At 36.0% G+C, this 20,462-nt stretch overlaps 2 protein-coding genes and 30 non-coding genes across 33 annotated transcripts; 31 read left to right on the top strand and 1 right to left on the bottom strand.

The window, feature by feature from the left end:
- The first annotated feature begins 2,724 nt into the window (after positions 1-2,724).
- Positions 2,725-2,797, top strand: Trnaa-agc (transfer RNA alanine (anticodon AGC)). Its single transcript has one exon. It is a non-coding gene; the product is annotated as a tRNA-Ala (tRNA).
- Positions 2,798-3,235: 438 nt separating this feature from the next.
- Positions 3,236-3,308, top strand: Trnaa-agc (transfer RNA alanine (anticodon AGC)). The gene has a single exon. It is a non-coding gene; the product is annotated as a tRNA-Ala (tRNA).
- A 206-nt stretch (positions 3,309-3,514) lies between these two features.
- Positions 3,515-3,587, top strand: Trnaa-agc (transfer RNA alanine (anticodon AGC)). Its single transcript has one exon. It is a non-coding gene; the product is annotated as a tRNA-Ala (tRNA).
- A 483-nt stretch (positions 3,588-4,070) lies between these two features.
- Trnaa-agc (transfer RNA alanine (anticodon AGC)) lies at positions 4,071-4,143 on the top strand. Its single transcript has one exon. It is a non-coding gene; the product is annotated as a tRNA-Ala (tRNA).
- A 415-nt stretch (positions 4,144-4,558) lies between these two features.
- Positions 4,559-4,631, top strand: Trnaa-agc (transfer RNA alanine (anticodon AGC)). The gene has a single exon. It is a non-coding gene; the product is annotated as a tRNA-Ala (tRNA).
- A 160-nt stretch (positions 4,632-4,791) lies between these two features.
- On the top strand, positions 4,792-4,864 carry Trnaa-agc (transfer RNA alanine (anticodon AGC)). Its single transcript has one exon. It is a non-coding gene; the product is annotated as a tRNA-Ala (tRNA).
- Positions 4,865-5,024: 160 nt separating this feature from the next.
- Positions 5,025-5,097, top strand: Trnaa-agc (transfer RNA alanine (anticodon AGC)). The gene has a single exon. It is a non-coding gene; the product is annotated as a tRNA-Ala (tRNA).
- A 483-nt stretch (positions 5,098-5,580) lies between these two features.
- Trnaa-agc (transfer RNA alanine (anticodon AGC)) lies at positions 5,581-5,653 on the top strand. The gene has a single exon. It is a non-coding gene; the product is annotated as a tRNA-Ala (tRNA).
- Positions 5,654-6,855: 1,202 nt separating this feature from the next.
- Positions 6,856-6,928, top strand: Trnaa-agc (transfer RNA alanine (anticodon AGC)). The gene has a single exon. It is a non-coding gene; the product is annotated as a tRNA-Ala (tRNA).
- Positions 6,929-7,089: 161 nt separating this feature from the next.
- Trnaa-agc (transfer RNA alanine (anticodon AGC)) lies at positions 7,090-7,162 on the top strand. The gene has a single exon. It is a non-coding gene; the product is annotated as a tRNA-Ala (tRNA).
- Positions 7,163-7,553: 391 nt separating this feature from the next.
- Positions 7,554-7,626, top strand: Trnaa-agc (transfer RNA alanine (anticodon AGC)). The gene has a single exon. It is a non-coding gene; the product is annotated as a tRNA-Ala (tRNA).
- Positions 7,627-8,061: 435 nt separating this feature from the next.
- Trnaa-agc (transfer RNA alanine (anticodon AGC)) lies at positions 8,062-8,134 on the top strand. The gene has a single exon. It is a non-coding gene; the product is annotated as a tRNA-Ala (tRNA).
- A 180-nt stretch (positions 8,135-8,314) lies between these two features.
- On the top strand, positions 8,315-8,387 carry Trnaa-agc (transfer RNA alanine (anticodon AGC)). Its single transcript has one exon. It is a non-coding gene; the product is annotated as a tRNA-Ala (tRNA).
- A 159-nt stretch (positions 8,388-8,546) lies between these two features.
- Positions 8,547-8,619, top strand: Trnaa-agc (transfer RNA alanine (anticodon AGC)). Its single transcript has one exon. It is a non-coding gene; the product is annotated as a tRNA-Ala (tRNA).
- Positions 8,620-9,031: 412 nt separating this feature from the next.
- On the top strand, positions 9,032-9,104 carry Trnaa-agc (transfer RNA alanine (anticodon AGC)). The gene has a single exon. It is a non-coding gene; the product is annotated as a tRNA-Ala (tRNA).
- A 160-nt stretch (positions 9,105-9,264) lies between these two features.
- Positions 9,265-9,337, top strand: Trnaa-agc (transfer RNA alanine (anticodon AGC)). The gene has a single exon. It is a non-coding gene; the product is annotated as a tRNA-Ala (tRNA).
- A 158-nt stretch (positions 9,338-9,495) lies between these two features.
- Positions 9,496-9,568, top strand: Trnaa-agc (transfer RNA alanine (anticodon AGC)). The gene has a single exon. It is a non-coding gene; the product is annotated as a tRNA-Ala (tRNA).
- Positions 9,569-9,748: 180 nt separating this feature from the next.
- Positions 9,749-9,821, top strand: Trnaa-agc (transfer RNA alanine (anticodon AGC)). The gene has a single exon. It is a non-coding gene; the product is annotated as a tRNA-Ala (tRNA).
- Positions 9,822-9,981: 160 nt separating this feature from the next.
- Positions 9,982-10,054, top strand: Trnaa-agc (transfer RNA alanine (anticodon AGC)). Its single transcript has one exon. It is a non-coding gene; the product is annotated as a tRNA-Ala (tRNA).
- A 392-nt stretch (positions 10,055-10,446) lies between these two features.
- Trnaa-agc (transfer RNA alanine (anticodon AGC)) lies at positions 10,447-10,519 on the top strand. The gene has a single exon. It is a non-coding gene; the product is annotated as a tRNA-Ala (tRNA).
- Positions 10,520-10,678: 159 nt separating this feature from the next.
- Positions 10,679-10,751, top strand: Trnaa-agc (transfer RNA alanine (anticodon AGC)). Its single transcript has one exon. It is a non-coding gene; the product is annotated as a tRNA-Ala (tRNA).
- Positions 10,752-10,910: 159 nt separating this feature from the next.
- Trnaa-agc (transfer RNA alanine (anticodon AGC)) lies at positions 10,911-10,983 on the top strand. Its single transcript has one exon. It is a non-coding gene; the product is annotated as a tRNA-Ala (tRNA).
- A 160-nt stretch (positions 10,984-11,143) lies between these two features.
- On the top strand, positions 11,144-11,216 carry Trnaa-agc (transfer RNA alanine (anticodon AGC)). Its single transcript has one exon. It is a non-coding gene; the product is annotated as a tRNA-Ala (tRNA).
- Positions 11,217-11,375: 159 nt separating this feature from the next.
- On the top strand, positions 11,376-11,448 carry Trnaa-agc (transfer RNA alanine (anticodon AGC)). Its single transcript has one exon. It is a non-coding gene; the product is annotated as a tRNA-Ala (tRNA).
- Positions 11,449-11,628: 180 nt separating this feature from the next.
- On the top strand, positions 11,629-11,701 carry Trnaa-agc (transfer RNA alanine (anticodon AGC)). Its single transcript has one exon. It is a non-coding gene; the product is annotated as a tRNA-Ala (tRNA).
- Positions 11,702-11,860: 159 nt separating this feature from the next.
- Positions 11,861-11,933, top strand: Trnaa-agc (transfer RNA alanine (anticodon AGC)). The gene has a single exon. It is a non-coding gene; the product is annotated as a tRNA-Ala (tRNA).
- Positions 11,934-12,325: 392 nt separating this feature from the next.
- Trnaa-agc (transfer RNA alanine (anticodon AGC)) lies at positions 12,326-12,398 on the top strand. Its single transcript has one exon. It is a non-coding gene; the product is annotated as a tRNA-Ala (tRNA).
- Positions 12,399-13,072: 674 nt separating this feature from the next.
- On the top strand, positions 13,073-13,145 carry Trnaa-agc (transfer RNA alanine (anticodon AGC)). Its single transcript has one exon. It is a non-coding gene; the product is annotated as a tRNA-Ala (tRNA).
- A 207-nt stretch (positions 13,146-13,352) lies between these two features.
- Positions 13,353-13,425, top strand: Trnaa-agc (transfer RNA alanine (anticodon AGC)). Its single transcript has one exon. It is a non-coding gene; the product is annotated as a tRNA-Ala (tRNA).
- A 394-nt stretch (positions 13,426-13,819) lies between these two features.
- Positions 13,820-13,892, top strand: Trnaa-agc (transfer RNA alanine (anticodon AGC)). Its single transcript has one exon. It is a non-coding gene; the product is annotated as a tRNA-Ala (tRNA).
- A 1,615-nt stretch (positions 13,893-15,507) lies between these two features.
- LOC129762655 (frataxin homolog, mitochondrial) lies at positions 15,508-16,262 on the top strand. The gene is made up of 2 exons (XM_055761127.1): positions 15,508-15,866; positions 15,925-16,262. Exons 1-2 carry the CDS (start codon positions 15,555-15,557, stop codon positions 16,189-16,191), a joined length of 579 nt encoding a protein of 192 aa, XP_055617102.1. The 5' UTR covers positions 15,508-15,554; the 3' UTR covers positions 16,192-16,262.
- Positions 16,235-17,584, bottom strand: LOC129762647 (uncharacterized). Of its 2 annotated transcripts, none has more exons than XM_055761114.1 (3): positions 17,363-17,584; positions 16,491-17,306; positions 16,235-16,406 (listed from the first exon to the last, which is right to left on the bottom strand). In XM_055761114.1, the coding sequence occupies exons 1-3, from the start codon at positions 17,503-17,505 to the stop codon at positions 16,298-16,300; spliced, it is 1,068 nt and encodes a 355-aa protein (XP_055617089.1). In that variant the 5' UTR covers positions 17,506-17,584; the 3' UTR covers positions 16,235-16,297. The 2 variants fall into 2 exon arrangements, with proteins under 2 accessions (XP_055617089.1, XP_055617090.1); XM_055761115.1 differs by having other exon boundaries at positions 16,236-16,403.
- Positions 17,585-20,462: the final 2,878 nt, after the last annotated feature.

The following is a 20,462-nucleotide window of genomic DNA, read 5'->3' on the forward strand; positions in this document are numbered from 1 at the left end:
AAAACAAGTTGAAACAGAAAAATCATTGAAAGTCTAACAAATAACCGTTGGAAAAGTGTTTAAAATACATTATCTAGGTTGAAAACACTTGTAAAAATTAATCGTGTTATAGAAATTTGCACAACGGATGTTTACAAAAATGTTCAATGACTCGTGTCGCATTACAGGTCTGTTCAATTAGCATGTTTAGAATGTTTTAGAATAAACGAATATTTTAAATTCATAATTGTTCGTTTTGGTATATTTTACAATTATTTTTGCTATCGACCTCTTTGATCGATAATCAAGTGCATTTCTTATCAAAGGGGATGTAGCTCAGACAGTAGAGTGTTCGCTTAGCATGTGAGAAGCATCTTCATATATTTATTTTATGGCTCAAAATGATTTAATCCAAAAATGTTGGTTTTGATATATTTTTTCAGCGTTTTAAATTCAAAAACGTCCGTTTCGATATTTATACAATTATTTTTGTTATCGTTGTTACCCGTTTGTTACCTTTTTTATCGATTTCGACCTATCGACCTTTTTGATCGATAATGAAGTGCATTTCATATCACAGGTGGTGTAGCTCAGATGGTAGAGCGCTCGCTCGATACCCCTCATCTCCATATATTCATTTTATTGTTCAATATGAAGATTTTGACGTAGAACTTCGTCTTCCAGGAAGGGTGCCAAATCAGAAAACAAGTCATGTTTTGACGTAGGACTACGTCTTTCATTTCTATACTGGGGTGTAAAATCAAAGTTTCGAAAACGAAAGCGTTACGCCGGAGACCGAGATTTTGAGCGTTAATAGCTCCTAAACAACTGAACGAAATGGTATGATAAACACTTCATTCGAAAGATAAAATGTCTACGCGTTCTATACTTGTTACTTTTTGATCCAAAAACTTGTTTCAATAGTCTTAAAATTGCTTTCAAAACAGGCTATTGAAATCACCAATCGGTATATAAGCGAGCGCCGCTCGGAAATCCACTCAGTTCTAATTGAACAGCGATTGGAGCATGTTGTCGCTGTTGTGGTGAAGCTCTTCGTTTATCATGAAAGCGCTGATGAACGGTGTCACCGGGCCTGTTTGTGCACCTTAGGCTAGACATGAATCCATCAGGAGGAGAGTGATGCCACAAACGGTTCCCCGGGAAGATCTCGAAGCAGCCGCTACACACACACACACACACACACACACATACACGCGCGGAATTCTTTCCGTTTGGATGCCATTCAGCATCGAGAAAGATCCGGAAAGTAATATACCAGTTCCTCTGGGAATTTAAAAATACATTCATGTGAAAGAGTTTATTTGAATGTTTTCTATCCATGTAACACTGTGACCAAATATTTTTCAATCAAGTGCTATTAACAGGTGGTTATCGAATTAGTATTAACCACTGGTGGGCTTCCAGTATCGAGGAAAATGTGGGAATATCTAATCGTTACTGAAAATAATCTGCCAGTACCTCTGGGAATTTAAAAATACATTCATGTGAAAGAGTTTATTTGAATGTTTTCTATTCATGTAACACTGTGACCAAATATTTTTCAATCAAGTACTATTAACAGGTGGTTATCGAGTTAGTATTAACCACTGGTGGGCTTCCAGTATCGAGGAAAATGTGGAAATATCTAATCGTTACTGAAAATAATCAGCCAGTTCCTCTGGGAATTTAAAATTACATTCTTGTGAAAGAGTTTATTTTAATGTTTTCTATCCATAAAATATCCATATAATACATTTGGGTTTGTGATTTGTCAATCAAGTACAGTTAGCAGGTTAGCTTCTGAAGATTATTCTTCAGAACAAGGTTTTTCGTATCCTATATTGGATGCATAAAACCTTGTGCCTCCAACGTAACGCTCTCGTTTTCGATGTCTTCCAAATATTCATTTATTCATTCATTCAGAATGGATTTAGATTCAACTTCAAACAAATGATCTCTAAATCAACGATAGTCCTACGTCACCCTTGCGGTTATACCATAGATATAACCCACTTCCTGTTTTTTATGAAAAAAGTTAACGTTAATAACTATTTTCACTATGAACGAACTCTTTTGCATACCAATCGAATCGGAAATTCTCTAAGATTTGTGTGGATTTGGATTGATATATCAATAGGTATACCGGTAAGTTTCTTCGTTTTTCGTCAAACCTTAATGCTCAGTTCGGCAAAAATGGTTCCAAATCCAAAAATGCTGGTTTTGATATTTTCTCAGCGTTTTAAATTCAATAACGTTCGTTTCGATATATTTTATAACTAAATTTGCTATCGACCTTTTTAATCGATAATGCAGTGCAATTCTTATAACAGGGGATGTAGCTCAAATGGTAGAGCGCTCGCTTAGCATGTGAGAGGTACGGGGATCGATACCCTGCATCTCCATATATTAATTTTATAGCTCAAAATGATAATTTTGAATCTATAAATGCTGATTTTGATATTTTTTTAGTGTTTTAAATTCAATAATGTTCGTTTCGATATATTAATAGAAGTACCGGTAAGTTTCTGCGTTTTTCGTCAAACATTAATGCTTAGTTCTGCAAAAATGGTTCCAAATCCAAAAATGCTGGTTTTGATATTTTTTCAGCGTTTTAAATTCAAAAACGTTCGTTTCGATATATTATACAATTATTTTTGTTATCGTTGTTACTCGTTTGTTGACATTTTTTATCGATATCGACCAATCAACCTTTTTGGTCGATAATAAAGTGCATTTCTTATCACAGGGGATGTAGCTCAGATGGTAGAGCGCTCGCTTAGCATGTGAGAGGTACGGGGATCGATACCCCGCATCTCCATATATTCATTTTATTGTTCAATATGAAGATTTTTAAACCAGAAATGCTGGTTTTGATATTTATTTTGTGTTTTAAATCCAATAACGGTAGTTTCGATATATTTTACAACTATATTTGGTATCGACCTTTTTAATCGATAATGAAGTGCATTTCTTCTCACAGGGGATGTAGCTCAGATAGTAAAGCGCTCGCTTAGCATGTGAGAGGTACAGGGATCGATATCCCGCGTCACCATATATTCATTTTATGGTTCAAAACGATTTTTTTTAATCCAAAAATGCTGGTTTTGATATTTTTTCAGCGTTTTAAATTTAAAAACGTTCGTTTCGATATATTATACAATTATTTTTGTTGTCGTTGTTACCCGTTTGTTACCTTTTTTATCAATATCGACCTATCGACCTTTTTGATCGATAATGAAGTGCATTTCTTATCAAAGGGGATGTAGCTCAGATGGTAGAGCGCTCGCTTAGCATGTGAGAGGTACGGGGATCGATACCCCGCATCTCCATATATTCATTTTATGGTACAAAATGATAATTTTTAATCCAAAAGTGTTGTTTTTGATATGTTTTCAGTGTTTTAAATTCAAAAACGTCCGTTTCGATATTTATACAATTATTTTTGTTGTCGTTGTTACCCGTTTGTTACCTTTTTTTTATCAATATCGACCTATCGATCTTTTTTTATCGATAATGAAGTGCATTTCTTATCACAGGGGATGTAGCTCAGATGGTAGAGCGCTCGCTTAGCATGTGAGAGGTACGGGGATCGATACCCCGCATCTCCATATATTCATTTTATGGTACAAAATGATAATTTTTAATCCAAAAGTGTTGTTTTTGATATGTTTTCAGTGTTTTAAATTCAAAAACGTCCGTTTCGATATTTATACAATTATTTTTGTTATCGTTGTTACTCGTTTGTTACCATTTTTTATCGATTCGGCCAATCGACCTTTTTGGTCGATAATGAAGTGCATTTCTTATCAAAGGGGATGTAGCTCAGATGGTAAAGCGCTCGCTTAGCATGTGAGAGGTACGGGGATCGATACCCCGCATCTCCATATATTCATTTTATGGTTCAAAATGATGATTTTTCAATCCAAAAATGCTGGTTTTGATATTTTTTCAGCGTTTAAAATTCAAAAACGTTCGTTTCTATATATTATACAATTATTTTTGTTGTCGTTGTTACCCGTTTGTTACCTTTTTTATCAATATCGACCTATCGATCTTTTTTTTATCGATAATGAAGTGCATTTCTTATCACAGGGGATGTAGCTCAGATGGTAGAGCGCTCGCTTAGCATGTGAGAGGTACGGGGATCGATACCCCGCATCTCCATATATTCATTTTATTGTTCAATATGAAGATTTTTAAACCAGAAATGCTGGTTTTGATATTTATTTTGTGTTTTAAATCCAATAACGGTCGTTTCGATATATTTTACAACTAAATTTGCTATCGACCTTTCTAATCGATAATGAAGTGCAATTCTTATCACAGGGGATGTAACTCAGATGGTAGAGCGCTCGCTTAGCATGTGAGAGGTACGGGGATCGATACCCCGCATCTCCATATATTCATTTTATGGTTCAAAATGATTATTTTGAATCCAAAAGTGCTGGTTTTGAATCCAAAAATGCTGGTGTTGATTTTTTTTTGGGTTTGAAATTCAATAACGTTCGTTTCGATATATTTCACAACTAATTTTTCTACTGATCTTTTTTGTCGATAATGAAGTGCATTTCTTATCAAAGGGGATGTAGCTCAGATGGTAGAGCGCTCGCTTAGCATGTGAGAGGTACGGGGATCGATACCCCGCATCTCCATATATTCATTTTATGGTTCAAAATGATAATTTTGAATCCAAAAATGCTGGTTTTGATTTTTTTTGGGTTTGAAATTCAATAACGTTCGTTTCGATATATTTCACAACTAATTTTTCTATTGACCTTTTTTTATCGATAATGAAGTGCATTTCTTATCAAAGGGGATGTAGCTCAGATGGTAGAGCGCTCGCTTAGCATGTGAGAGGTACGGGGATCGATACCCCGCATCTCCATATATTCATTTTATGGTTCAAAATGATAATTTTGAATCCAAAAATGCTGGTTTTGATTTTTTTTGGGTTTGAAATTCAATAACGTTCGTTTCGATATATTTCACAACTAATTTTTCTATTGACCTTTTTTTATCGATAATGAAGTGCATTTCTTATCACAGGGGATGTAGCTCAGATGGTAGAGCGCTCGCTTAGCATGTGAGAGGTACGGGGATCGATACCCCGCATCTCCATATATTCATTTTATGGTACAAAATGATAATTTTTAATCCAAAAGTGTTGTTTTTGATATGTTTTCAGTGTTTTAAATTCAAAAACGTCCGTTTCGATATTTATACAATTATTTTTGTTATCGTTGTTACTCGTTTGTTACCATTTTTTATCGATTCGGCCAATCGACCTTTTTGGTCGATAATGAAGTGCATTTCTTATCAAAGGGGATGTAGCTCAGATGGTAAAGCGCTCGCTTAGCATGTGAGAGGTACGGGGATCGATACCCCGCATCTCCATATATTCATTTTATGGTTCAAAATGATGATTTTTCAATCCAAAAATGCTGGTTTTGATATTTTTTCAGCGTTTAAAATTCAAAAACGTTCGTTTCTATATATTATACAATTATTTTTGTTGTCGTTGTTACCCGTTTGTTACCTTTTTTTATCAATATCGACCTATCGATCTTTTTTTATCGATAATGAAGTGCATTTCTTATCACAGGGGATGTAGCTCAGATGGTAGAGCGCTCGCTTAGCATGTGAGAGGTACGGGGATCGATACCCCGCATCTCCATATATTCATTTTATTGTTCAATATGAAGATTTTTAAACCAGAAATGCTGGTTTTGATATTTATTTTGTGTTTTAAATCCAATAACGGTCGTTTCGATATATTTTACAACTAAATTTGCTATCGACCTTTCTAATCGATAATGAAGTGCAATTCTTATCACAGGGGATGTAACTCAGATGGTAGAGCGCTCGCTTAGCATGTGAGAGGTACGGGGATCGGTACCCCGCATCTCCATATATTCATTTTATGGTTCAAAATGATTATTTTGAATCCAAAAATGCTGGTTTTGAATCCAAAAATGCTGGTGTTGATTTTTTCTGGGTTTGAAATTCAATAACGTTCGTTTCGATATATTTCACAACTAATTTTTCTACTGATCTTTTTTGTCGATAATGAAGTGCATTTCTTATCAAAGGGGATGTAGCTCAGATGGTAGAGCGCTCGCTTAGCATGTGAGAAGTACGGGGATCGATACCCCGCATCTCCATATATTTATTTTATGTTTCAAAATGATAATTTTGAATCCAGAAATGCTGGTTTTGATTTTTTTTGGGTTTAAAATTCAATAACGTTCGTTTCGATATATTTCACAACTAATTTTTCTACTGATCTTTTTTGTCGATAATGAAGTGCATTTCTTATCAAAGGGGATGTAGCTCAGATGGTAGAGCGCTCGCTTAGCATGTTAGAGGTACGGGGATCGATACCCCGCATCTCCATATATTCATTTTATGGTACAAAATGATAATTTTTAATCCAAAAGTGTTGTTTTTGATATGTTTTCAGTGTTTTAAATTCAAAAACGTAAGTTTCGATATTTATACAATTATTTTTGTTATCGTTGTTACTCGTTTGTTACCATTTTTTATCGATTCGGCCAATCGACCTTTTTGGTCGATAATGAAGTGCATTTCTTATCAAAGGGGATGTAGCTCAGATGGTAAAGCGCTCGTTTAGCATGTGAGAGGTACGGGGATCGATACCCCGCATCTCCATATATTCATTTTATGGTTCAAAATGATGATTTTTCAATCCAAAAATGCTGGTTTTGATATTTTTTCAGCGTTTAAAATTCAAAAACCTTCGTTTCTATATATTATACAATTATTTTTGTTGTCGTTGTAACCCGTTTGTTACCTTTTTTTATCAATATCGACCTATCGATCTTTTTTTATCGATAATGAAGTGCATTTCTTATCACAGGGGATGTAGCTCAGATGGTAGAGCGCTCGCTTAGCATGTGAGAGGTACGGGGATCGATACCCCGCATCTCCATATATTCATTTTATTGTTCAATATGAAGATTTTTAAACCAGAAATGCTGGTTTTGATATTTATTTTGTGTTTTAAATCCAATAACGGTCGTTTCGATATATTTTACAACTAAATTTGCTATCGACCTTTCTAATCGATAATGAAGTGCAATTCTTATCACAGGGGATGTAGCTCAGATGGTAGAGCGCTCGCTTAGCATGTGAGAGGTACGGGGATCGATACCCCGCATCTCCATATATTCATTTTATGGTTCAAAATGATTATTTTGAATCCAAAAATGCTGGTGTTGATTTTTTTTGGGTTTGAAATTCAATAACGTTCGTTTCGATATATTTCACAACTAATTTTTCTACTGATCTTTTTTGTCGATAATGAAGTGCATTTCTTATCAAAGGGGATGTAGCTCAGATGGTAGAGCGCTCGCTTAGCATGTGAGAAGTACGGGGATCGATACCCCGCATCTCCATATATTTATTTTATGTTTCAAAATGATAATTTTGAATCCAGAAATGCTGGTTTTGATTTTTTTTGGGTTTAAAATTCAATAACGTTCGTTTCGATATATTTCACAACTAATTTTTCTACTGATCTTTTTTGTCGATAATGAAGTACATTTCTTATCAAAGGGGATGTAGCTCAGATGGTAGAGCGCTCGCTTAGCATGTGAGAGGTACGGGGATCGATACCCCGCATCTCCATATATTCATTTTATGGTACAAAAAGATAATTTTTAATCCAAAAGTGTTGTTTTTGATATGTTTTCAGTGTTTTAAATTCAAAAACGTCCGTTTCGATATTTATACAATTATTTTTGTTATCGTTGTTACTCGTTTGTTACCATTTTTTATCGATTCGGCCAATCGACCTTTTTGGTCGATAATGAAGTGCATTTCTTATCAAAGGGGATGTAGCTCAGATGGTAAAGCGCTCGCTTAGCATGTGAGAGGTACGGGGATCGATACTCCGCATCTCCATATATTTATTTTATGGTTCAAAATAATAATTTTGAATCCAGAAATACTGGTTTTGATTTTTTTTGGGTTTGAAATTCAATAACGTTCGTTTCGATATATTTCACAAATAATTTTTCTACTGATCTTTTTCGTCGATAATGAAGTGCATTTCTTATCAAAGGGGATGTAGCTCAGATGGTAGAGCGCTCGCTTAGCATGTGAGAGGTACGGGGATCGATACCCCGCATCTCCATATATTTATTTTATGGTTCAAAATAATAATTTTGAATCCAAAAATGCTGGTTTTGAATCCAAAAATGCTGGTGTTGATTTTTTTTGGGTTTGAAATTCAATAACGTTCGTTTCGATATATTTCACAACTAATTTTTCTACTGATCTTTTTTGTCGATAATGAAGTGCATTTCTTATCAAAGGGGATGTAGCTCAGATGGTAGAGCGCTCGCTTAGCATGTGAGAGGTACGGGGATCGATACCCCGCATCTCCATATATTTATTTTATGGTTCAAAATAATAATTTTGAATCCAGAAATACTGGTTTTGATTTTTTTTGGGTTTGAAATTCAATAACGTTCGTTTCGATATATTTCACAAATAATTTTTCTACTGATCTTTTTCGTCGATAATGAAGTGCATTTCTTATCAAAGGGGATGTAGCTCAGATGGTAGAGCGCTCGCTTAGCATGTGAGAGGTACGGGGATCGATACCCCGCATCTCCATATATTTATTTTATGGTTCAAAATAATAATTTTGAATCCAAAAATGCTGGTTTTGAATCCAAAAATGCTGGTGTTGATTTTTTTTGGGTTTGAAATTCAATAACGTTCGTTTCGATATATTTCACAACTAATTTTTCTACTGATCTTTTTTGTCGATAATGAAGTGCATTTCTTATCAAAGGGGATGTAGCTCAGATGGTAGAGCCCTCGCTTAGCATGTGAGAGGTACGGGGATCGATACCCCGCATCTCCATATATTTATTTTATGGTTCAAAATAATAATTTTGAATCCAAAAATGCTGGTTTTGATTTTTTTTGGGTTTGAAATTCAATAACGTTCGTTTCGATATATTTCACAACTAATTTTTCTACTGATCTTTTTTGTCGATAATGAAGTGCATTTCTTATCAAAGGGGATGTAGCTCAGATGGTAGAGCGCTCGCTTAGCATGTGAGAGGTACGGGGATCGATACCCCGCATCTCCATATATTTATTTTATGGTTCAAAATAATAATTTTGAATCCAAAAATGCTGGTTTTGATTTTTTTTTGGGTTTGAAATTCAATAACGTTCGTTTCGATATATTTCACAAATAATTTTTCTACTGATCTTTTTCGTCGATAATGAAGTGCATTTCTTATCAAAGGGGATGTAGCTCAGATGGTAGAGCGCTCGCTTAGCATGTGAGAGGTACGGGGATCGATACCCCGCATCTCCATATATTTATTTTATGGTTCAAAATAATAATTTTGAATCCAAAAATGCTGGTTTTGATTTTTTTTGGGTTTGAAATTCAATAACGTTCGTTTCGATTATTTCACAACTAATTTTTCTACTGATCTTTTTTGTCGATAATGAAGTGCATTTCTTATCATAGGGGATGTAGCTCAGATGGTAGAGCGCTCGCTTAGCATGTGAGAGGTACGGGGATCGATACCCCGCATCTCCATATATTCATTTTATGGTTCAAAATGATAATTTTGAATCCAAAAATGCTGGTTTTGAATCCAAAAATGCTGGTGTTGATTTTTTTTGGGTTTGAAATTCAATAACGTTCGTTTCGATATATTTCACAACTAATTTTTCTACTGATCTTTTTTGTCGATAATGAAGTGCATTTCTTATCAAAGGGGATGTAGCTCAGATGGTAGAGCGCTCGCTTAGCATGTGAGAGGTACGGGGATCGATACCCCGCATCTCCATATATTTATTTTATGGTTCAAAATAATAATTTTGAATCCAAAAATGCTGGTTTTGATTTTTTTTTGGGTTTGAAATTCAATAACGTTCGTTTCGATATATTTCACAAATAATTTTTCTACTGATCTTTTTCGTCGATAATGAAGTGCATTTCTTATCAAAGGGGATGTAGCTCAGATGGTAGAGCGCTCGCTTAGCATGTGAGAGGTACGGGGATCGATACCCCGCATCTCCATATATTTATTTTATGGTTCAAAATAATAATTTTGAATCCAAAAATGCTGGTTTTGATTTTTTTTTGGGTTTGAAATTCAATAACGTTCGTTTCGATATATTTCACAAATAATTTTTCTACTGATCTTTTTCGTCGATAATGAAGTGCATTTCTTATCAAAGGGGATGTAGCTCAGATGGTAGAGCGCTCGCTTAGCATGTGAGAAGTACGGGGATCGATACCCCGCATCTCCATATATTTATTTTATGGTTCAAAATAATAATTTTGAATCCAAAAATGCTGGTTTTGATTTTTTTTGGGTTTGAAATTCAATAACGTTCGTTTCGATATATTTCACAACTAATTTTTCTACTGATCTTTTTTGTCGATAATGAAGTGCATTTCTTATCATAGGGGATGTAGCTCAGATGGTAGAGCGCTCGCTTAGCATGTGAGAGGTACGGGGATCGATACCCCGCATCTCCATATATTCATTTTATGGTTCAAAATGATAATTTTGAATCCAAAAATGCTGGTGTTGATTTTTTTTGGGTTTGAAATTCAATAACGTTCGTTTCGATATATTTCACAACTAATTTTTCTACTGATCTTTTTTGTCGATAATGAAGTGCATTTCTTATCAAAGGGGATGTAGCTCAGATGGTAGAGCGCTCGCTTAGCATGTGAGAGGTACGGGGATCGATACCCCGCATCTCCATATATTTATTTTATGGTTCAAAATAATAATTTTGAATCCAAAAATGCTGGTTTTGATTTTTTTTGGGTTTGAAATTCAATAACGTTCGTTTCGATATATTTCACAACTAATTTTTCTACTGATCTTTTTTGTCGATAATGAAGTGCATTTCTTATCAAAGGGGATGTAGCTCAGATGGTAGAGCGCTCGCTTAGCATGTGAGAGGTACGGGGATCGATACCCCGCATCTCCATATATTTATTTTATGGTTCAAAATAATAATTTTGAATCCAAAAATGCTGGTTTTGATTTTTTTTTGGGTTTGAAATTCAATAACGTTCGTTTCGATATATTTCACAAATAATTTTTCTACTGATCTTTTTCGTCGATAATGAAGTGCATTTCTTATCAAAGGGGATGTAGCTCAGATGGTAGAGCGCTCGCTTAGCATGTGAGAGGTACGGGGATCGATACCCCGCATCTCCATATATTTATTTTATGGTTCAAAATAATAATTTTGAATCCAAAAATGCTGGTTTTGATTTTTTTTGGGTTTGAAATTCAATAACGTTCGTTTCGATATATTTCACAACTAATTTTTCTACTGATCTTTTTTGTCGATAATGAAGTGCATTTCTTATCATAGGGGATGTAGCTCAGATGGTAGAGCGCTCGCTTAGCATGTGAGAGGTACGGGGATCGATACCCCGCATCTCCATATATTCATTTTATGGTTCAAAATGATAATTTTGAATCCAAAAATGCTGGTTTTGAATCCAAAAATGCTGGTGTTGATTTTTTTTGGGTTTGAAATTCAATAACGTTCGTTTCGATATATTTCACAACTAATTTTTCTACTGATCTTTTTTGTCGATAATGAAGTGCATTTCTTATCAAAGGGGATGTAGCTCAGATGGTAGAGCGCTCGCTTAGCATGTGAGAGGTACGGGGATCGATACCCCGCATCTCCATATATTTATTTTATGGTTCAAAATAATAATTTTGAATCCAAAAATGCTGGTTTTGATTTTTTTTGGGTTTGAAATTCAATAACGTTCGTTTCGATATATTTCACAACTAATTTTTCTACTGATCTTTTTTGTCGATAATGAAGTGCATTTCTTATCAAAGGGGATGTAGCTCAGATGGTAGAGCGCTCGCTTAGCATGTGAGAGGTACGGGGATCGATACCCCGCATCTCCATATATTTATTTTATGGTTCAAAATAATAATTTTGAATCCAAAAATGCTGGTTTTGATTTTTTTTTGGGTTTGAAATTCAATAACGTTCGTTTCGATATATTTCACAACTAATTTTTCTACTGATCTTTTTGGTCGATATTGAAGTGCATTTCTTATCAAAGGGGATGTAGCTCAGATGGTAAAGCGCTCGCTTAGCATGTGAGAGGTACGGGGATCGATACCCCGCATCTCCATATATTTATTTTATGGTTCAAAATAATAATTTTGAATCCAAAAATGCTGGTTTTGATTTTTTTTGGGTTTGAAATTCAATAACGTTCGTTTCGATATATTTCACAAATAATTTTTCTACTGATCTTTTTCGTCGATAATGAAGTGCATTTCTTATCAAAGGGGATGTAGCTCAGATGGTAGAGCGCTCGCTTAGCATGTGAGAGGTACGGGGATCAATACCCCGCATCTCCATATATTCATTTTATGGTTCAAAATGATGATTTTTTAATCCAAAAATGCTGGTTTTGATATTTTTTCAGCGTTTAAAATTCAAAAACGTTCGTTTCGATATATTATACAATTATTTTTGTTGTCGTTGTTACCCGTTTGTTACCTTTTTTTTATCAATATCGACCTATCGACATTTTTTATCGATAATGAAGTGCATTTCTTATCACAGGGGATGTAGCTCAGATGGTAGAGCGCTCGCTTAGCATGTGAGAGGTACGGGGATCGATATCCCGCATCTCCATATATTCATTTTATTGTTCAATATGAAGATTTTTAAACCAGAAATGCTGGTTTTGATATTTATTTTGTGTTTTAAATCCAATAACGGTCGTTTCGATGTATTTTACAACTAAATTTGCTATCGACCTTTTTAATCGATAATGAAGTGCAATTCTTATCACAGGGGATGTAACTCAGATGGTAGAGCGCTCGCGTAGCATGTGAGAGGTATGCGGATCGATACCACGCATCTCCATATATTCATTTTATGGTTCAAAACGATAATTTTTTAATCCAAAAATGCTGGTTTTGATTTTTTTTGGGTTTGAAATTCAATAACGTTCGTTTCGATATATTTCACAACTAATTTTTCTACTGATCTTTTTTGTCGATAATGAAGTGCATTTCTTATCAAAGGGGATGTAGCTCAGATGGTAGAGCGCTCGCTTAGCATGTGAGAGGTACGGGGATCGATACCCCGCATCTCCATATATTCATTTTATGGTTCAAAATGATACTTTTTTAATCCAAAAATGCTGGTTTTGATATTTTTTCAGCGTTTAAAATTCAAAAACGTTCGTTTCGATATATTATACAATTATTTTTGTTGTCGTTGTTACCCGTTTGTTACCTTTTTTTATCAATATCGACCTATCGACCTTTTTTTATCGATAATGAAGTGCATTTCTTATCACAGGGGATGTAGCTCAGATGGTAGAGCGCTCGCTTAGCATGTGAGAGGTACGGGGATCGATACCCCGCATCTCCATATATTCATTTTATTGTTCAATATGAAGATTTTTAAACCAGAAATGCTGGTTTTGATATTTATTTTGTGTTTTAAATCCAATAACGGTCGTTTCGATGTATTTTACAACTAAATTTGCTATCGACCTTTCTAATCGATAATGAAGTGCAATTCTTATCACAGGGGATGTAACTTAGATGGTAGAGCGCTCGCTTAGCATGTGAGAGGTATGCGGATCGATACCACGCATCTCCATATATTCATTTTATGGTTCAAAACGATAATTTTTTAATTAAAAAATGCTGGTTTTGATTTTTTTTGGGTTTGAAATTCAATAACGTTCGTTTCGATATATTTCACAACTAATTTTTCTACTGATCTTTTTTGTCGATAATGAAGTGCATTTCTTATCAAAGGGGATGTAGCTCAGATGGTAGAGCGCTCGCTTAGCATGTGAGAGGTACGGGGATCGATACCCCGCATCTCCATACATTCATTTTATGGTTCAAAATGATAATATTTAATCCAAAAAAGACGAAGAACGTTCCGGACCGCTAAAAAAGTTTGAAGATGGAGAATTGGAGGCTTTATCCGATCAAGATCCGTCACAAACGCAACAAGAACTTGCAGATACACTTGGAGTAGCTTAGCAATCCGATCATATCCGATCGTTTCAAAGCAATGGGAATGATACGAGACCATTACGGGGGACCTCTATCGACGACAATTGATGTGTTTGAGCCGTGCACTGAAGGAAAAAGGGCCACAATACGAGACAAAGAAACGATAAAGTTATTTAGCAGTACGACAATGCTCGGCCGTATATCGCGAAACCGGTCAAAACAACGCTGAAATGGGAGGTCCTATCCCACCCGCTGCAACATGGCTTGGTTGACCAGCACTTCTCCAATTTTGATGAAGTCAAAAATTGGATCGATTCGTGGTTAGCCGACAAACCGGCCGATTATTTGCGCAAAGGGATCCGTGAAACGAGGAGAGTGGAAACTTGGGGTTATATGTATTTTTGAAGTCAAATTTAAAAAGATAACAAAAAAATATCCAGAAAAAAAATATTTTTTGTATTAGTCCACCTTATTCGGTATTAAAAATATAGTAATCGGTATCCTAGCGGTATCATATATAGTTTGCGACCTATTCTCATGCCTACCAATTTTTTGGGTACAATTTTATGAAAATCGGTCGAGCCGTTTCGGAGGAGTTCGTCCACAAACATCGTGACACGAGATTTTTATAAATAGAGATTATTTTTGCTATCGACAATTTTTATCGATAATAAAGTGCATTTCTTAACACTGAGGATGTAGCTCAGATGGTAGAGTGCTCGCTTAGCATGTGATAGATACGGAGATCGATACCCCACATCTCCATATATTACCTTTATGGTTCAAAATGAAGATTTTTACAACGATAAACTTCTACGCTTAGTATATTTTAAACCTGTCCAGATTTTCCCCCAATACATGTCCATATCACCCGCATCAAAAAAAAATCAACTTTTCAGCTTGTTTTAATTTTAGTAAAAACATTAAAAACATTTGGCCAAGTATTTCGAAAAACAGTATACTGAATTGTAAGAAACTGCTTTTATGTTCTGGGAAACAGGAGTTTCCAAAGATACAATTGAAGTTTGTCTTAACATGTTCGTACCACCCTCCTCTAACCCCCACCCCTACCCCTTCTGCTCTTTACTTTTACGTAGTATTTACTGGAATACCGAAAAGTTTGAAAAAACTTTTAATATTGGAACACTTTGATTTCAAATCGGGGTGGGTTTATGTTTTGGGAAACATGAATTTCCGAAGATACAATTGAAGTTCTTCGTACCATATCCGTCTTACCCCCACTTCCCCTACCTTCTTTTATGTAATATTGACTGGAATACCGAAAAGTTTCGAAAAACTTCCTATATTGGAACAGTTTGGTGGTTTTTTATGTGCCCACCACTGTATGAATAAAAATCAACTTTTTTTTCACCACATTTTGTGGTGAAAAAAAAATCGTTTAAGTTAAAGTATCTGAAAATTTCTAGAAAATTACAAAAAATAACAAATAATTTATATGTTTCTACATCAGTGTGTATCACTGACAGATGAGCTGAAAAATAAAAACATTTCATCACACTCGCCATCATGAGCTTATTCGCGGTGTTCCGTAATATTCCTAATCGTTTTGCATACCGTCGATATGCTCGACAGCTATCTATTCTATCGACTAAAAGGTCGTTTGTATACAAGACCTTGGTGAATTATGATCAATGCGTAAATGTTCCAATTCAGCGAAACTTTAGCTCTATGAACCCAAACGACTTCCTTGCGACGTCCCTAATCGACTCCGCTACATTCGAAGCGGTTTGTTCAGACACCCTAGAATCACTGTGTGAATACTTCGAGCAGCTTGTGGAGGAAACAAGCTCTCTAACAGCGGCTGATGTTACGTATGGCGTAGGTATTCTCATGTTTGTTGTTTGAATATAATTTTACGTCAATGTTTCATTTGAAGGACGGGGTGCTAACGATTAATTTCGGACATCCACATGGAACCTACGTTATAAACCGGCAATCACCGAATAGACAAATTTGGCTCAGTTCCCCCACGAGCGGACCCAAGCGGTACGATTTTATTCCGTATGAGTCGGAAAGTGATAAGGGATTTTGGATATACAAACACGACGGAATTTCACTACACGAGCTACTTCAGCGAGAGATTAAAGTTATTGTGCGAAAAGAGGTAGATTTTTTATCACTTCCTCACAGTAAGAGGAAATAGAAACATGTATCTCCATTAGCGTTGATGATAGATAAATGATTGTTCTTTTCAAATGAGATTGATAAACGATACACATAGAGTTTTAGTATTTGTATTAATATCAGGCCTAAGTCTCGGAATGATAAGACTCTTGCGGCTGTTGTTGTCCAGTATGGTCTGAGGAGGAATCTCGATTCGTTTCCAATAGATTACCTTCTAAAATGTCTTTGAGGCTGCTGGTGAAAAGTGAAGGATTTGTTTAAAATATATATTATTAAAATTTCAAATCTCTATTCAATCGATTTCTTAAGTTAACTCACCTTGTGCCTGTGCCGTCTCCGTTAAGGAAACTAATGATGTTGATGGTGGATGTTCCATCCATAGTATTTGTTACTGAACTGATGGCCGACGGTCCGGTGGATTGCTGTGAATGCTGTCCGACATCCAGAAAACTTATATATTCTTCCTCTTTAATTTCTCCCATCTTGGCACCCGTCTGCTGTAGGCTCTGTGCCGCCGATAAGTGATTCTCCTGCAGTAATTTGTCATACTCCTGAAAAATGTCCTTGAACTCTCGTATTTCATTTTTGTTTTTGTTATCAATTTCCTTGTAATAATTGTGCAAACTGGTGATGCTTTTCTTCGTTACCGAATAAAAGCCTTTCTCGAGCGTCAGTATATCTAGGACTGATTCCGTCTCGCGACTTTCGCTGACTAAAACATCACGCATTGATTCGCACAGCAGGCTCATGAACTGATCAACACCATCGATCATCATTATGAGAGCCGACTCATTGATCTCGGAAAAGCCAATCACCCTCAGCAAACCACAGATCACTTTTCGCAGGGCTTGCAACAAAACTGGTCTCGACAGTTTGGGATAATTCTGAGGCTCGCCCCGCGTAAACTTGCTCTCATGGGGGTTCACAAACCAGAAGGGACGAGTTATTTTTTCATAATTGCTGAGATCTGCCGTGTTTGCCGGAGGGAAATCAATGTTGGGCATCAGCTGACACGGGTTAAGAATATAACTATGACCCGATTTGGTTGAATATGTATCGATTAGTGTTTGGATCATTTCGGTTTGATTCATCACTTCAACCGTTTGTGTCACGAGTGGATTCTTCAAAGGTATGCTGTAATTATCAAATTATCCATTATGTCAACAACTGCAATCGTATTGTCTATTTACCGTTTTCGTCGTGTTATTGTATATGGTAGCTTTATTTGTTGAAATTTTTCCATTTTTGTCATTGGAAGGATGATTTCATTACTGGAAACCTCTTTTTTCTTATCACTGCTGTCTTCGAAAGATCCCCAATATTTACGCTTCATCACGAATATTTAATCACAACTTATTCAGAGTATTCAAAACAGCAAAATATACTAGAAATCAAGTATGTAAACAAAATTTCTGAGTTCAGTTGCAATTTGTTTAGGGGTGTCAACAAATAATTTTTGTCTGAACAAAATATCCCCTCAAATGTCAAAAAAGGTATTATTACACTAAAAAAATATTCAAGCGTCAATAGAATAGTCAAAGATTAATTACATACCACGTGGGCAGAAAAAACACGATTTTAGACACCCACCTCCCCTTCCGCATTTTACAAGTTTTTGGAAAACAAACCAAGAAAACAATTGAATCGCGCTTAAATTCCACTTTCAATTTGTTTCTGTTTTCGATTCTATGTTTTTTTATATCGAAATAAAAAATAACTATTTGTTTGATTTTTTTAAATTTTCTCTAACATTGCCCGGGGAGCTCATTAGTTTATTTCAGATGCTATCTACATTATCTTGATGTTTTCCTGGTTAAATATATAGAAATATTATTTGTGAATCAATTCTCGGGCGTTTTTATTAAAAACTTACGCCTAGCTGATCCACAGATTCATCATCACATCAACATTAGTTTACGATTGCGAAATATTTTCTCGTCTAAACATCTATGATTTACTTCCGCTTTTGCAGATTCCGTGTTGCCTGGCGGCTACAATGAACCTAGTCAAAACAAAACACCTGCAGGGATTTATGCTTCCATCGACAAATAACTCTCGAGTAACTTTTGAAAAGGTCCCAAGTAACATGTGTAAACAAATCGAGTTAATGGATGCACACTATCAGTTCTCAATCATTGAATGCATTGAGAAAAAAATCGTTCCAGTATCTATCCTTTTCACCTTTTTATCGCCGATACAAAAAAATGTTCAATGTACACAATGTTTTAAGCACTCGACTGTTACTTCGGACACCACTTTTCTCTGACGCTCGATACATCCAAAGTAACAAAGCAATCAAACCAACACGAAGTCGCACTTCGGTCATTCTGAATTTTTGTTATTTTCGGGTGTTGATATCGTTTTAAGTTCAATTCAACAAGTGATAACAATAATGATCTGCTTTCAGCTCAAAGTGCAAGTATTTGGATCGTTGTTCAGTAGTTATTTTCAAATTCTCATCGTGCAATGTTATATGCCCAATGTACAAAGCTGTCAGTCAAAACGTCCAATGTAACATTTTTTGCTTAGAAGCTTCAATTTCAAACTAAAATCACATAACAACAGTTACGATTGGAGTTATTATTGACTGCTAGTGTCGATTCCTTTTGAAACAATTCGCGGAACAATATTCCGATCCTCAACTTCGTTTTTCTCGCGTTGATGTGAATGTTACATAGGACCTTTTCAGAAGTTACGCGAGAACTCTTATTTATATTTTTTCATTTCTTGGTAAATATTGTCCGGTGAATGGAACAAAATCAAAAGTATACTTTTTACAGACTTTCTCCAAATTCCAATATTACAACCTTTTGCTCCATTATATTTCATCATCCTTCACAGAGCTTGGAACTTGGTATTTCATTCTCCCAGAGCTTCTTTGTTTTCTCATAAAAAACTGGGCAAGATGCTTTTTGGGCCATGTTTTCACTGCAGCGGGGCGTCAGAGTGGCTCGATTCAATTAGTGTCTGGACCAAGCAAGAAGGGTGTCAGAACATGCATTCGGCTGCCTCACTCCATGTTGTCGATGTATTATTAAATTAAAAAATTATTAAATTATGATCCTCGCAAATCCAGAAGATATCGATTACTTGCTTGTTGCGTTTGGGCACTAAGTGGTAATAGAATGCGTCACCATAAAATTATGGCACACATGCAGCACACCCCTGCACACATAAAATCATCGAATGACAGAGAGAGCGATCTGTCAGAGAAAAAACAAAAGGGAGCGTCTTCAGTTTTGGATGCTCGAGAAGAGCGGTCGCATTTTTGCTTCGCTGGTGAAATAGTGCCCGAAAAGTTTTTGTTCGAAAAAGGAATTTGGTACCGTGCAGTCGGTGCTGTTCGCGAGTGCAAGTTTTTTCTCTGATTTGCCTCATTGTGTGAGGCCGGTCACTAACGTGGCCATTTTGGAAGCTTGGTGGTGGAGTGGTGGAGAGTGTACCGCAGTTTGAGCGTGCCGCAGTTTTCCGGCGGAGTTTATCTTCTCCGCTGAAAGACCGGAGTTTTTCCTGAGTTCCCCGGAATCGAGCCCCGAAGCTCGCCTCCCTCAGGACAGAATCGCCTCGGGATCGAGTGACGTGCTCTCCCAAGGAAATCGCAGCGAGATCGAGCAACGTGCTCTCCCCAGGAAGTCGGATAGCGGAATCGAGCGACGTGCTCTCCCCAGGAACACGGACGCGGTCTTGGGTCGGCAGATGACAGGTGACAGGTCATTTGTTTATCAACATCATTTACGAGGATTGAAATCAAAAAATGCGCTGCTTTATTCTAACTGCATGAGCGATTTTCATATTTCGGTTTCACATGGAGGTGTTCACATTTAACATGGAGTTTAAAGTTAGCCACTATTCGACTATATAACCGGACCGAGTTGTAAACAACAGTAATTGATTGAACCAAAATGTCAGTGAACCGCAGCAATATTGGGTACACTGGCAATATGAGGGATTTGACGTTTTAGTCGTACCCCTGTAAAATAAGGGGAATCCTACAATTGAACATGCTTCTAGCAAGCTGTTTTCTACATAATTACAAACAGCGATCCCATAATGTAACACCCACATATAATGCATCTATATCGAAGGACCCAGTAACTTTTCGCCTTTCAAATTTGCCAATCCAGAAAGGAAATGCTTCCAGAAATGCGTTCAATGTTTGTGAATTATTTAAGAATAATTTCAATTCTGATATTGGAGCAAAAACGTATTCGAATGGATTCTTGATTTGGAGCTGGATATGAACATATGGAACCATAACATGGCCCTTCAATAGATCCAGAACGACCGGGA

The sequence above is a fragment of the Toxorhynchites rutilus genome, chromosome 1 (assembly GCF_029784135.1).
Source record: "Toxorhynchites rutilus septentrionalis strain SRP chromosome 1, ASM2978413v1, whole genome shotgun sequence".
NCBI classification, from domain to species: Eukaryota; Metazoa; Arthropoda; class Insecta; order Diptera; family Culicidae; genus Toxorhynchites; species Toxorhynchites rutilus.